This window comes from Miscanthus floridulus, unplaced genomic scaffold (genome assembly GCF_019320115.1).
Source record: "Miscanthus floridulus cultivar M001 unplaced genomic scaffold, ASM1932011v1 fs_113_5_6, whole genome shotgun sequence".
In the NCBI taxonomy this organism is placed as follows: Eukaryota; Viridiplantae; Streptophyta; class Magnoliopsida; order Poales; family Poaceae; genus Miscanthus; species Miscanthus floridulus.
The window spans coordinates 43,620-60,000 of record NW_027096210.1 but is presented as its reverse complement, the minus strand read 5'-3'; the positions used below and the strand labels follow the sequence as shown (position 1 = coordinate 60,000).

At 41.2% G+C, this 16,381-nt stretch overlaps 1 protein-coding gene across 1 annotated transcript; it reads right to left on the bottom strand.

Moving 5' to 3' along the window:
• Nucleotides 1-3: 3 nt before the first annotated feature.
• On the bottom strand, nt 4-7,147 carry LOC136530370 (uncharacterized; the record flags this gene model as incomplete). The annotated part of the gene is given in 10 exon segments (XM_066523116.1): nt 4-234; nt 236-433; nt 641-805; nt 2,371-2,490; nt 2,880-2,951; nt 3,290-3,367; nt 4,199-4,355; nt 4,710-4,948; nt 5,352-5,669; nt 6,725-7,147. Coding segments are annotated over 9 exon segments (1,569 nt in total), but the record flags the coding sequence as incomplete, so codon positions are not given.
• Nucleotides 7,148-16,381: the final 9,234 nt, after the last annotated feature.

Genomic DNA, 16,381 nt, shown 5'->3' with positions numbered 1-16,381 from the left:
AAAACCAGATTTAAAAATCCACCTCTCAGCTTCCAGGTCAATAACATTTTCCATCGTGCTAAGAGTTAAGCCTGGTTTTGTTCTGGAATACACACATCGAAGATGCCTCTTCAGGAGAATAAATCCAATATGCTGACCAATAAATGCTCCAAGCAGTGCAGGTGAACCAAATAAGCCAATAATTAACCATGGGTTCGCAACATATGGAACAGGAAACAGACATATGTAGGGCAGAGGCAAATGCTACCACAACTGGTAAGCAGATAGAAAATATCAACATTAGAATGATGCTCAAACATGATATTGCAAAGGACACCAGTGCAGGGTGTCCACCCATAAGCAATGATGTTCCCCATATTAGAAGTGACTGCAATATGATTGAGTTGTGAAACATGGTAGCAAGTCGCTGTGGATAGACCACCATGTACTTTCCCTGCAAGGTTGAACAAATAGGCAGAAGAGGGGGGAAAATAAGTTGACTGCAATATGAACTTCACAAAATCTAAAATTAAATAGTTTTAACAATTTCCTGTTTCATCTAATATTGGTGGAATTTTCCAGTAACCAACAAGGACAGATTTCATGACACACAATCAAGATCATTGGCAGCACATAATGGGGAAAGAATTTACTGCAATACCAGGATATCGAAGTAAACAGCTTTATCCTGCTCTGTGTTTCCTTGCTTCCGTTGTTGTGCATCTTTCAAAAATTTTGGAGATGCTGCAGAATGGAGTAGGAAAGCAAGCATGTTATCTCCATTATGCTGGAGAGACCCCGGTTTCAGAAGCGTCATCTTGTCATTCTACAAAGTAGATAATAGAAACAATCACAAACCAGAAGTTAACATGTTTAGGATTCAACAAAGTGGATTATCAATATTCTTTTGACCCTGTAATATTTTTACCATATTAATTGAGGCCATGTCCATTCCAGATCTATTGGTACATGACAAGCATTCAAATAATTACATATCACTAAGAACTAAATGGTTGCATATATTCTTAGCCACCTTGTGAGGCTGCAGCAACAAGAGAAGTAGGCATTTACATCTGCTGGCAGCATATTAACTAATATTATCGACGACTAGGACCTTTCCCTCTCCATCTATCACTATCACATCATAATAGATGCAAACACAAGTATACACAAGACTGGAGAGGCTCTCTTTCTTTATTGTTCAAATAACGATCTGTACAATGAAATCTCTCTCCTCTCCTCCCATATAAGAGTCCTGGTGCGAAGGTGTGCTACTAGGAGTCCATGTTTTTGGTAAAAGTTCGATCCAAAAACCCATGGGAAAACAGTTCTTGGAGAAAGAGTACAAAGAATATGCAAGTTGCATAGCCCAGCATTCCTTTGAACGTGTAGTTTTTTAGTCAATTATGTATTAGTCTATAGATATAGCCCTTACTTAATCTGGTTTGATCTAGTTAGCTGCTCCTTTAAGAGAACAAACCTAGTAGCATTGTTAGGTGTAAGCCCCCCATTCCCTCCCTCCCTCCCTCCCTCCCTCCAACAAGGCCTCGGAGCCATTGTGGCAACTGCTAGTGTAATCCTTTTGTTAATCTTTTGCTTAACTAGTAGTTTTTTTTTTCTCGAACACGCAAGAGAACTGCACGTCATTGCATTAAGATAGAAAAACAATCCGATTACAAGCCAATTCCACAGCAAGGGTTAGTTTTTTAACACATTCATGCCCTTGAAAGATAGAGCGGCCATATCCATCTTCCTAACCCAAAATCTCCCCGAGGGCCTTAGCACTGGACAAAACACACAACACTGCCTGCTCGCTAATCTCCTGTACCACTGCTCGGACGTCAGGGACACAGCCATTACAGTGGGGACTACCCTACTGTATTCCCAGTTCCAAAAAAAAGGAAAACGCAGTGGTTCCGATGCTTCCAATATGTATGCCTATATGCAATGCAAGAGTAGCTTAGAAGCTCAGAAGCTGATAAGGCTGGCTGATCAAGAGCAAGTGTCTTACCCTCGAACCTCAACACTGCCACATCATATATCTTCTAGAATTAAACAGCTCAGTTAATACTTGTGAAGCAACTTGATCTGCAATCTATTTCTCCTTTTTGTTAAAACTGTTACTTTTGATTTGGAACCAAAATTTCAGTTTAAACTCTTAATGTTCATCAAGCAACATTGTTAAAGAAGCTTAGTCATTGAGTGAGGCTTCATAAAAAAATTACTTTCCAATTTTTAAAAAACAGAAGTACACAAAGAATTATCAATGGACAATATGTCAGAACTTTTATCCACAACCTTATATATATGTATAAAGTCATAAACATGTGGGAAAGAGAAAAAAAACTCAGATAAGTTTGGCATTAATAATGATAAGCCAAGAGAACCAACCTTCGTATGATACACAGATGTCGTATCGGTATATGCAAAATCAAGTCCAGGAAGACGGCCAACTTCCTCATATATTTGAAAATCGGTAGCAGATTTTATTGCTCCAGAATGAAAAACATCCTGCAATTACAAAACATCAATCCCCTGGGAAAACAACCAATATTAATCTATCATGCAGCACCAAACTGACAGATCTGGAACTATCTTCTTTCACCCAAGCAACAAAAAACTCCCTTTTTCTTCAAGCTCTTTTTTAGCACCAAATACGTTGGTTTGAGGATGGCAAACAATTGTATATACCTAATTTATTAATAGATTGTTTCTATAATCAAACAGGACAAATGAAAATTAACAAATGCTCTGGGCTGTTAGATTTCAGTTAACTCAGGCATGACCATGCACATTGAACCCCAAAAAAAACAGCAACCGAAATTGAGCAAAATCTGGCCAGAGGGGAAAAAAGAAGTCAGCACAAGAAAGTTGGAGGGAGGGAGGGAGGGACGTGCTACCTGTGAAGCTATCTGAGCAGATGGGTATTTGGCTACAGCTGCAAAGCTTTCCAACGCCCAATGGTCAGTACCCTGTCATACATTAAAAACTTTAGGCTAAGTATGTAATTCTCCTTTTGATTGTAAGTTGACCCAAAGTAAATTGTAATCCACAGCACTCAAAACAACGAATAGTTATAAACCAAAGTAGCCACATACACCTTCATGCTTATATTTTTCTTATTTTCTTCCATGTGCAAATCTAACTAAACCTCCCATTCGCCCAATTTTCCAGGAAGACCTTTTATTAGGATCAGGCAGTCAGCAACAAAGAAAATTTTAAACACCAGGAGTCTAAACCTTTGGTACAGACGCAAGTACAAATATAATCTCAACATCCACATGGGGAACATTACAGAACTAAAACAGACCTGGAAGAGTGTGGATTTCCCACCGATACCCATAGCTTCCAGATCAACCGCAAAACTTACTGAATTTCTCCAGTGGTGCTGCATAAAAGTTAACATCAGGATTCAGGAAATTACACATAGCATGCATGGTGACAGCATGAATGTGAAACATGGCTTTCAATGACTTGTTTAAAATAACAGAATAACAATTGGTCAATTTTATTACACTTTAAGAAGTGTCACGAGGGGACTGTTTAGGACACTAATAGAAGGTAAAGGGACTCCTTTAGTGAACAAGTTGGGGAGAAGAAAGGTAACATCTTGAGTAGTATATACTTCTTCGATCCCATATGCTCCTACTCCTGCAAGCGCTAAATTATGAGAAACACTAGCATTATAACCCTTAACAAGGCAGCTACCAATGTAGACCCCTGCCAAAATTCCTGCAACCCCCAAAACAACGCATTCACGAATACCAATGCCTACATTGACACAGTGGGACAATTTAGGAGTGAGGAGTTTGCCAGACACGGAACAGTTCAGTAGTTAACAGAACTCAACAGTTTTCACCCATGCATAGCGCAACTTAATGAGGTCCTCTATTGCAACAATTGTTACAAGAGAATGACAGGTGCTATTATAGTCTAGTAGCAGTACTTAACTACTTAATATATATACAGTAATACTATATACATCCAGGGTAGCAGCACAAGCCACAAGCAGGCAGGACGACTATACTACTCGACTAGCCGACTAGCCACTGACTAATCGGACCTAATTGATGACTATTTACTAATCACGATTATTCGGCAGATCAGTGCCCATACAACTAGGTGATTTGAAAACATTGACCTGGATTGAACAGGTGGTAGCTATGGCAATCTAGCGGTACATATGTGTAATATGTGTATGAAGTTTAAAGATACTAACCTGAGTTATAAAACTATGGGCACCATCAAGACCCTCTTCTTCTCCAGTATTGAATAAAAACAAGATACCACTCTTAAACCCATGTGCCCACTGAGCCACTCCCCGTGCAAGCTCTAACATGACTCCCACACATGAACTGCAATCCCCAGCACCTTCCCTGAAAATTCAAAAACACATTTAATATCTGAAAAAATGGACAAAATATGTGGATGTCACTACAATTAGATCAATTAATGTACAAAGAAAAATGTAATGATGTTTTACTGTTACCACAAGTCCACAATGCCTACATGGATAGCTATCTAAATTATTAGTGAAATCTGCTCAATGAAACAACCAGGTAAAAAATATGGCACTGTGAATCATACACCATTATTCGTATGGTTCCTTCAAAATATATTGTAAATGTCTTATCATTAGATACTCTTGAACTCAGACCCAATAGTCAATGTCAAGTTATTTGTTGTTAATTTATTTCCTACATATTAATGAAGAGGGTATTGAGCCTTACGTTGTCGAAACAGTGTCAATATGTGAAGAAACCAGAATCAAGTTTTCCTTAGCTTCTGGTAAATATTTGGGAGTAACTCTCAATAGCACATGCTTTAAGTCTGAATACAAGAGAGTTTTTCCCTTGAAAAGACCACCAGATAGACAATTTGCGCCTATATCTGTGTGAAACAACTCCAATTGAACATCAACCTCCCAATGAGCTGTCTTCTTTATTTTTTCTGCTACTGCATATACATACTATTGCATGGGCATGTCAAAATAGGACACAAAGTTCCACAAAAAATGCTCAGCTTCAATAATGTTACTGATCATGTTATTATAAGGTGCATAGACAACACTACTGCAGGTAAGAAAGAAAATGACAAATTATGAACATGTAAGAAGAGACCGGCAGAATTAAATGGGTGAATCCTAACTTCAATTTGCATTTTCTTGTTACCAGTTCACAGCAGCTTAGCAGCCATTAGTTAGTCTAATTTTGACTAAGTTTATAGAAAAATATATTAACATCTACAAAACCAAACAAAGGTACAATTAAGACATTTCATGGTGGATTTAATGAAACTAATTCTACGCTGCAGAAACTAGAAGACCCAAGTGTTGATTGGAACTGTGAAAGTAGGCTGCATGAATGAACAACCTGGATAGCACGATCGAGGGAATCTGAACCAACTGGGTGAGGACCCAAGCCTGTCAAATATTTAACATGCTTAAGCGCCGAAGCTTCAGAGAACCCCCTCTTGCCAGCCTGCTCAGCATCAAGGGGCAAAGGAAGGCTTCCAAACTGGATCTGATAAACAGACCATGATCCATGAAGGAATATTATCAACAATCCCAGTAACAAGTAAGCACCCCTCCTATGTTTGCGCCTGTCATCATTTGAATCAACTGCCTGATCAACTTTGGGCTTCTCACTGGTTGACACAGAAGAGCCTTGCGCTCGAGGCATCCTGATAATCTGAATTCTAATAATGCAAACAAAAGAAAGATAAGAGTTGTCTTCACAAGTACCACTGCCAATAGACAATTGATCAACAACTAGCTCAGTTTTTTTTTCTTCAGGAGTACATTTTTTAAAAGAAAAAATGTTTAGCTTTTTTTTGTTGACAACAGGATAAGTTCCATGAATCCAGGCAAAATACAACATGAATAAGGCACAAAATGTAAATTGGTGCGACTTTCCTCACTTCATTCCATAAAGTACTACAGTTTTACTCAAGCACAGTTGTACTGACATCCATGGCCATGGGTTCACAATCACAACACAAAGTCGTTTTACTCAAGCACAGTTGTACTGACATCCATGGCCATGGGTTCACAATCACAACACAAAGTCATGACAGGATCACCAAACTGACCAGGACAAGAAATCAATCAATAAAGGTCCCAATGCTGCTGCTGGCTTTAAAGAAGCTGGTCTGGATCAGGACAATAGATGACTCTCTCTCCATATAAGAAAAGTGGCAGGCCACCGCAGGGATTTTATAACCCCATCATCATTTTTCAGTTTCACTTCCACACGCAGAAATCAGGAGGAGAAAGGACGCGGCGTGGCCCCTACCTACCTCGGCCCAGTTAAAACTCCCAACTTCGACAGTCGTCATCATAGGGTAATTCATTCACATAGTAACTGACGAAAGTAAGGTTGGTTTAGCTAGTACTCCGTGCGAGACTTAGCACGCAATCTCCTCCATCCCCGTGATCATCGGCATTGAGGAGCGGCAACAGCGTGTGATTCCTGGGAATTAGATCTAGAAAGCCCAGCCCAGACCCAGCGCCAGCAGCATCGAGGAGGAGAATTGGCACTCAGTTAACCCGGAAAAAAAAATCCCACCCCCAAAGGGAACAAATCCGCAACAAACCGGATGGCAGTCCATCCATCTAGTAGGCAGGATTTGGATTTGGGTGTGGTAGTTGAGACCTCAGAGCAAGCAAAGTATACTAATAAGCATACTACAAAACGGAAGCACACTCGATCGTAGAAAAAATCCATCCGGAAATTGAATTCCTTACCAGCAGACGAAGACGAAGGAATCAATTGAAGGCAGGTCCACCCAACGCGACGGCGACGGCGACGCCGGTGCACTGAGGCGGACGAAGACGAAGGAATCAACTGAAGGCAGGTCGGTGCACTGAGGAGGAGAGGAGGACCACTTGGCGGATGAGATGAGAGTTTCCCGTGGTGGGACCTGGCAGTGGCAGGGATGGGATGGAGTCTCGGGAGACCGTTAGCGAGCGAGGCGAGGGTTCCGTGATGCAGTTGGGCTGGACGCGCGTGCTAGTCGTCGTCGACCCGCTCGCTCCTCCCGACCCCCGAGTCCCGCCGTCCGCCGAGGATTTGCATAGGGGAGGGGAAGAAGACGGAGATGAGAGAATTTATCAGTTGGGATGGGATGCTGCCAGCACGACGATCAGCTCGTGATTCCGTGCTGGCTTGACTCGGCTGACGGCTAGGATCGCTGCCTTCCACATCGCGATCCAAATACTAGCGCCCCGTTTCGCTTACGCTGGTTTGCATAGCTGAAAGTACTTTTTATGCGAGAGAAAAATATGGTTAACTAAAGAAAGTACGATTTATAAATCAAACAAGCCTAAACAAATAGGGTGTAGGTCCTAGAGTTAATGTGCTTGCTGTTGACTAACTTAGTTGGAGAAGGAGAAAAAGAAAATGTATAATATAGTAATGAGTAAAAAGTCTGGCTCGATTTATGTAATTATTAACAAAACCAACGAGCCGAGCTGAATCAGACATGCCACGAGTTTTTTTTTTGTTCGGCTCGGGGCGGTGGCTTGAAAACTTTTATGTGCTTGTTTCTAGGAGTACAACTTTATTAATTAATTACCACTGAGCTGATCCCAAACCAAATGCCACCTACAAAGTCCAAAGCAGTGCACTGTAAAAGTTCACTTTATCCTAATTTGTTAGTTATTATTAACTGAAAAGGCGCTGACGCGTTTACTCAGCTGTATCAAATCAAAGATCCCGGAGCACATAACCCCTGGGTATATATGAATATACGATATACCTGAATTTGCACTTACGCTCAACTGCAATGAACAACAGCAGTATTAAATTTGTGCTACACCGCTGTCAGTTCACAGCAAAACAGAGAAAAAAAAAGAACAAATAATAAACACTGACCCGTCCAGGAAACGGCAAACGTGTTTGAGCAGATGTGAAAAGGTCAAATTACATGCAAGTTCAGAGCATAAGACTTGCATCAGTAGATTTTTGTCCAGAGTACCTATGAGATAATATTCATTTCTAGCAAATATATTATAAAGAGAAAAATGTGGTTAAAATTAACTTTCTACGACTTTTACTCTAGTCGTCATCAGATACGCATTTTATGACAGGGAGTAGTACCACATTACATGCAAATCTCCCAGGCAACACAAAAACCTCCCCTGCACAATTCAGACACAAAAACCTCCCCCATTTCAAATTATAATTCGTTTGACTTTTTTTTATCCTAAATTTGATCACTTGTCTTATTTAAAAAAATTATACAAACATAGTCAAATTTTAGTTATTCTCAAAGAACTTTTGTTAATAAAGCAAGCCACAACAAAAGAAGTGATATTTAGCACAAATTTTTAAATAAGACGAGCGGTCAAATTTAGAGTAAAAAAATCAAACGAACTATGATTTGAAACGGATTTAGTATATATTTATTATATTTCACAGGACCAAAAAGAGCAGTGAGCTAGCAACAGACGGCTCAAATAACTGCCTGGAACCGCATTGCCGCCACCATCATCAAATGCTATGTACAGCACCAGACTGGAGCGAAGCACGTACTGTACATCTTTTACTCAGTTAAGCCCGAACTATATTTGGTCTCGTTCGGCTTACCTTATAATCCGCACTATTCAGCTTGTTTTTTCAGCTAGAATGGTGTTTTTTTCTCACAACAATTCAGCCAGAACAGTATTTTTCAGCCAAATTTCAGCAAGCCGAACCGGGCCCAGCCGCTTCACTTGTGTATTTTGCCTCGAAGGTATCGTCAACAGATCAGGCAGCCAGAATCAGCCAGGCGCTATGTACTTACCTTGCCCCCATGCCCCTGTCTCTCTCTGCTGTCTGGAAAGCGTCATTAATCTCAACATTTGAATTTGATGATGCACTTGCTTCCCTGGTCTGCATTGTCGTTTTTGTTTTGTCAACGAGACACCAGGCATAGCATGCTCACCAATCCAGATGAATCCGTTGCAACCAAGACTCAAATCGATATTGTAGTGCTCAAGATTTTCTCCGCGGATGACAAGGATGCTGCTTCTTTCGTTTCATTAACCAATTATGGAGGTACCGTCAGCAATTGACCCCTCTCCAGCTACATAAATTAAAAAAAAAAACTCAAACCGTATCAGCGATAGCTGAATGTTGTCTCAGGTAGCAATGGCAAATTTTTGGTAAGACGAAGAGTTTAACTAGACCAGACACGAAAAAATCATAGGCCTACTTAAGATATCATCAACATAAGGAAAACTAGGAATGGAGCTTTAAGGCAGGCTCCAAACATCCACCATGAGTCTGCATTGCATTATTGCACCGATTGATCTACAAGGACCAACTTTGCACTCACATTAAAGGCGGGCCTCTATCTTTTACAGATGGCACAAAGCTAAATTGGAGGCATTGAAAAGAAACAGCGAACTTCACATTAAAGATAAAACTGTAGAGTAGTTGACGTGGCATGTACCTTTCCATACTTTTCACTCCTTGCTTGTAGGTGCAGAGATCCGTCATGCTGGAAACCACGAACTTCAGCCTGATAACTAACTACACTCAGAGTAGCAGCATATTATTTTAAACAGTTCTCATGATAACAGTGAACAAAAAAACAGATCGTGCAACAGTTCAAACTATAAAAGGATAGAGGTCACAGAAGTTTTCCTTGGGGGAGAATTAAGAAATGAGTGGGAAAAAGCATTGCAACTTGTTATCGTGAGGGAAGAGATTGAGGTGAGCAAAGCACAAAAGAAGTCCCTTCATATGAATTCACAAAAAACAATTGCTTCTATGCAAATAAGGAAAATGTTCAAGATTTAAAAATGAAAGACACAACACTGGGAGTCTAGGACTGGTGTTCACTCAAAATGTCTCCATGGATTGTTCAACCTAATCAAAATCAACGCCCCCCTTTGTCAACAGATCAGACAGTCCTTTTTCCAGTGGATTGATGTAGTGTAGGTGTGCAAACATGTCCACAGAGCGAGGTGAACGATCAATGGTGTATGTAGAGTAGAATAACTGTGGTAACTGCCCTATTTCATTCATTCTTTATAAGCCTACTACTCTAGTCCCAACTCGCATGGTAACTGTTTGCAGTACATAATTTCTAGCAAACAAGGAAAATAAAATGATTTCCTGGTGTCTAATGTGTTACACTATCGATGGTAGAGATTGTTCTGTGCTCAAAACTTTCCTATGCACTGACATGGTGCTTACCGCTGACTGCTGAGCAGGTATCATTATTTATCCTCCAGAATGGAATATCAAACAAACCCCTTCTATTGCCTGTCCAATTTTAGAATGTGTAGGGCAAATATGCAGAAAAGCATACCTGAATACCATCGCGCAACTTCATAGAAGAAAGCATGCATCAGAACAGCATCTTGGATAAAATTTATCTCTAGCCTCCAGCGCTTAGGAGAAACATTGAGAAACAAAAACCAATTAGTTGTGGTCTGAAATGTAGTGTGCTGTTTGCACCATAAAGTAAATACTGTTCTATTCTAACTTGGTGACAAACATGAGTACTAAAAGATTCAAACTTAAAATGCCTAGAATTAGTCAGAGCTACAAAATCAATAAAAAATGCAGGTAAAACAAGTTCAATCTATGCAGAATCAGGGGAATGCATTCTCATATCTGCATGTTATAAAACAGTAATATCGTTCTAGGATTCATATTCATATTAGTATCTAAGCCCATGAAGTGTGGAGCATCCTAGGATCGCAACAAAATTATCATGACAAGCTCATTTTAGATAAATCAGAAGGGAGTCCACACATTGACAGAAAGCATGCATGAACTTGCGCACCTCAAAATGTCACGGCCAAGTGCCAACTACACACTGCAAACAGCAGTCCTACCTGGACACACTGCATTTTCACACTGACGGCTCGAGCAATGAATTCACAAAACCTAGATTGTACAGGCTGAATATCAACCTACCACTCAATGACTCAATTCAGTGACGGGCTGACGGTGCAATGACGGTGATGCTGTCCGCCACGGTGACGGCGGCGGCGGCGGCGGCGGGCGCGAGGGATTGGGGCTCATGGTCATGGAGCGCGGCATCGAGGCGGGCCCGCAGGGTCCGATTCAGCGAGAGGTGGTGGTCTGGTGGAGGTCCTTCACTGCCAAAATCTTTTCTTCTCTCGGAAGCACTGCTAACGCCTGAGTGCCTGACGGTGCCGAGGAAGGCAACTCTGCATTCATTCGGTTGGGCTCTAATTGGGCCAGGCCTAAACCTCGCCTCACATGGCCACACGGCCATACATGTTGTGAGGATATTTTTAATTTATTATATCAATTATTTTTTTTGCTCAAAAAATATCAATTAATTTTTAAAATAATTAATGCAATAAAAAATGGTGAGATGTATTGAAATGGTTATATTTAAATTTCTCCAATTCAATTGGCGGTGATTTCACCTACAGCTGTTTGACTCAGTGCTCGGTGGTATTTCCTTTCTGCATAGCATTTCTCAGAAATATCAAAACTTTTTGAAATGAGCTCAAATGGAGATTTGAACATTGCATCCATGTTTTTTTGAGATACAAAGATGTAGATTTCCTCAAGCACTACAATTTCCATGTAAGTTTATTTTAATATTAGATCATGTGTAAAAGTTAATAATATTAGCTCAAATGAAGGTGGATCTACATGAAAGTTGTAGAGTCGACAGGATACATGACTTTGTAGTTCATAAAATTTTCATGTGAAACCATATTGTTGCATAAATAAATCAATAATCAATACAACTTCATATATATACATTATATTAATTATTTTAACACGAAGATGGCTTAGAAAGAAAAGGTTCTGAACTATGAAGGTGTGTGCATATGGTCAAGCTCTATAATTATCTTATTCAATGTATGTCCATCTGAACTCATATGAAAAGGTTAGATTTTTTAAGAAATATTGCACATGCAAAGTAAAATTCCTCTCATCAAAGTGGCTATAAGGAAATTTCGACCAATTGATTTGGTGGATTTAATTCTTGTCATTTCAATTAGCGATACAGGTATATGGATGTTGGCTATATGTCTGACTCGTATAATACCAGATCACAGACTGGTTTCGTGTTTCTCTGTGGTGGTGCAGCCATTTCATGGTGGTCTGTGAAGCAGACCTTGGTTGTTGCATCAACCAACCAATCAGAGAAAATTGCACTTTATGAGCCCACATAGGAATGTGTTTGGCTTACATGGATGATCGGTCACATCCAGAAGTCGTGTGGCCTAGGTCTTGATACTTCCCCCATTACATCTGGAAAGATATCATTACTTGTGTTGCACTAATACATATGGGCTATGTGAGGAGCAATCTCACAAAGCAGATTGCTCCAAAGTTCTTTTATCCCCCACGAGTTCTAGAAGAGTTATGAGATAAACATCCTGCGAGATCAGTCGTGTGAAAATCTAGCAGATTTATTCACAAAATCTTTGCTAGCCTCTAGCTTCCACAGGTGTGTCTGGGAAATTGGCATGAGACGACTTAGAGAGTTGCAGGGTTTAGGTGGAGACTAGCCCCAAGCCATAGCTCATCATCATGGTCCTGAACATCACAAGTCGGTCCTGGCGAACTGATCCAAACATCAACTGTTGTACTCTTTTTCCCTTGATGAGTTTTTTCCCACTAGGTTTTCTAATGCAAGGTTTTAACGAGGCAACAGGTGCAACATAGGTGATGCATGTGATGTACCCTTTTCTCCTACCCTTTTTCCCCGCTGGGTTTTTGGGGGAGTTTTTAACGAGGCATACACATAGCATAGATTTGGACAAGGGGCAGTGTTGTTAATCATAGTAAAAAATGGTGGCCAAATCAATGAAGAGAGGGGGAGAAAAAACAGGAGATTCACACTCTGTAGCTTGGATTGATCTCAGCCTCCTTCACTATAAATAGGATATCCTTTTCTCATATGTAACCCAAGCAAGAAACTAAATACAAGAGATCCCATTTCCCTCTCATTTTGTGTTCTGTTGTTCCTCTGTGTACTTATTCTGCCAATCATGTATATCATTGTGTGTACCAAGAACTCGATTTCTAACACTTTCCTTCTGTTCTTGGCTGCATGTACACTTTTTAGAATGTAAGACTCTTGGCTTTGTTACCTTATCATCATCTCAATATGCGCCTTAGACTTTGTTTCATCCATGAATACTAGGTTCTCCCTCAAACCTACAATTCTATCAATATACTTCATCTTTAGGAAAAGAGTGTTCTGATCATTGTTAGTCAAGGCACTTATGTTGTCTAGACAAACAACTCTCACAAAAAGACCAAGTCCTTGAACTAGCAGAAATAAATTCTCATGGACCTTCTCGTTAGATCTGAAGCAATAGGTTCTAAATATTTGAGCACCACTTGGGCCCCACTTGGGCTCCCATCCATCAGAGCATAAATAGGAACACTAAGGAGGTCATTGTATTTCCATAACATAATCCGTGTGAACACATCTGGTACTCCTCTTCCTGTGATTAGCATACACTTACTCTTTTTGTGGAAATTTTGGCTCACAAGATGATGAAATATCATGTCCTTCTCCACAAGAAAAATATACTCAATATCTACACCTTCTATTCATATACCATCACTGTGCAAGATAGAGAAGGCGCGATATCTTTGATCTCACTCTTCTACAGACAAACAAGGCTTAGGGCTGACATGAAGAAAGCTATAGAGATTAAATCAGACCTGGGTGTTGGGTATACAAACTACACCTTTCTCCATACATAGGTAAGCTTTTGGGTCTTGAGATGATGAAATATCGTGTGTGTTGACGGTCACTAACACCCATTTTGACCATCAATATTTCACTCAAAAGCATGATAAAGTGAGGTAAATCATCATCATACATGTTGCATTTTGTTTATAATTCACCTAGTTCCACTTGTGCTTGTAGGATTATTTGTATGCAAGAAATTTAAGCAAAAATAGGCCAAATTGGTGACAAATAAGGACTTGGGAGTCAAGTGGACATGACAGGGGGCCCACATGCCACGCCACCTGGCTGAAAGGTCGTAATGGCTAGAGGAGGGTGAATAACCTATTAAAAATCTCTACAACAACACTAAGACAAAGTGATTAGTCAATAAGACGGTGAAGCGAATTTTGCACTAGCACTACACTTGGGGTTGCAAGCCACCTACCCAATTCTAATTTCTATGATCTCTAGTATGTCACACAAGAGCTATGTCGCTAAATTACACCTAGGTGAACAAAGCTAGCTAGATAACTACAACTAAAGAGCTACACAAGCTACAAGCACTACACAAGGTGAATACAAAGTAATGAGGGAGAAGGGTAGAAGTGATATACCGCCATGGCAAGTGATCGATCAATGAATACTGAGGAGACAATCAAGACATAATAATTTTTCCTTTGAGGTTCACTTGCTTGTCGGCAAGCTAGTCCTCGTTATGGCGATTCACTGACTTGGTGGTTCACGAGCTAATAGGCAGCACACGCCTAATCCGCAACCGGGTGCCGTGCAACCAACACAAGATGAAGATCCACAAGCCATGCGCAGTCTACTAGAGTTGCCTTTGGCGCTCCACCGGGGAAGGCACAAGAACCCCTCACAATCATAATGATCGGAGATGGAGACAATCACCTTTCTTCGCTCGACGATCCACCAATCATCGAGCCATCTAGGTGTCGGCAAACACCAAGAGTAACAAGATCTCCACCGGCCCAAATCGCCCAACTAGTGCCACAAGATGCTAGAACACTAAGCAATGCACTAGAGGCTCTCCAATCTCACTCAAGATGATGAAATCAAGTGTGCAAGTGAGTGGAGTGGTGTGCTCGGCTCTCAAAGGATGTATGTAGCTGTTAGAAGTGCTAAGAGAGTGGCTAAGGCCGGCCACTAGTTCTATTTATAAGCCCACAGGCAAATAAAGCTATTACCCTTTGGAGCCAGCCTCTGCGAGGGCACCAAGCATGGTGGTGCCCCCAAACGGTCAAATCCAACTGCTAGTTTGACTAGTCGTGGTCACTAGATAGAGAGGCGGTGGCACCGCCCCTAGGCTGGCGGTGACCACCCGGTCGGCTGCCCGAAAACCCCATCTCTAGATTTTTATGGCGATGCACCGCCCTTAGGGCAGGGGTGCCCACGGTGGTGACCAACCTATTTCAGCAGTCTCTAGAAGAAAATGGTGGTGGCACCGCCCTTCTCGTGGCGGTGACTGGGCGATGCACCGTCCTTAGGGCGGCGGTGCACATCGGACTCACTGGTGCTCGCTTTACTTCTCCTGAGTCTCGGCCATGTCTAGGTGGGCACCGCCGTAGGGGTGGCGGTGCCACCGTACACACAGTGGCGGTGCCCCCAAGGCAACTCACCGCTCTCGACCTCCTAGCCGGTCACCACCATAGGGGTGGCGGTGCCCCCATGGCAGCACCCCAAGCCAAGTTTTGCCTCCTCTTCTTCACCTTTCTCACCACCTTTGCAAATGTGCTAACACTCTGAAGTGTTTCACCATCACGTGCAAGTGTGTTAGCATTTTCACAATCATTTTTCAAAAGCTAATCACTTCTCACCAATTGTGCACTAGGCCTAAAATGCAATGCAAGTATTTCAACACCTAGTGGCACTAGATGATCGAGTTGTCTGATAAGAGCTCCCTTCTTAATAGTATGACCATCTATCCAAAATGTGATCACACTCTTTATAGTGTCTTGATCACGAAAACAAAAATGGCCCTATTGATATCAGCTTTGCCTTGAGCCTATTTTGTTTTTCTCTTTCTTCTTTTCCAAGTCCCGGAGCTTGATCATCATCACATGTCCACGCCACTAACATGGACTTCATTTCATGTGGTCATCTCCATCCATGAGTGCCACCCAACCCCTTTACTTGGGTTGGACCATCCTATCTAGTCACACACTTAGATACAAGGATTAGTCCAAATAGGTTTCATCAATTAGCCAAAACCAAACTAGGGCTTTCATCAGCCCCCCAAGTGGCCTTGCCACGTCACTAATCCATGGGAGCTGCTCTAGAAGCATTGTTGAAAGGTCCTAATGGCTAGAGGAGGGTGAATAGCCTATTAAATTTTTTTTACAACAACACTTAGCAAATATGTTAGACAATTAAACAGTGAATCGAGTGTTGCGCTAGCCTAATAAGAGCAAGCCACCTACCACAATTCTAGTGTCTATGATCTCTAAGCACACAATGGCTATGTCAGTACACTAAGTTAGTGTGCTCTCAAAGACTAACTAAAGAGCCACACTAACCACTAGACCCGACACAAGCTTGCTCTCAAAACTAATTACACTAAAGAGCAAAGCAACACTAGAAATGTAAATGAAAGATAGGGGATGTGATGATTATACCACCGTGTAGAGGAATTGAGCCAATCATAATGATGAAGCCAATCAATCACAATGAATACCAAGAAATCCTCAGATAAGATGACACAAGATTTTTT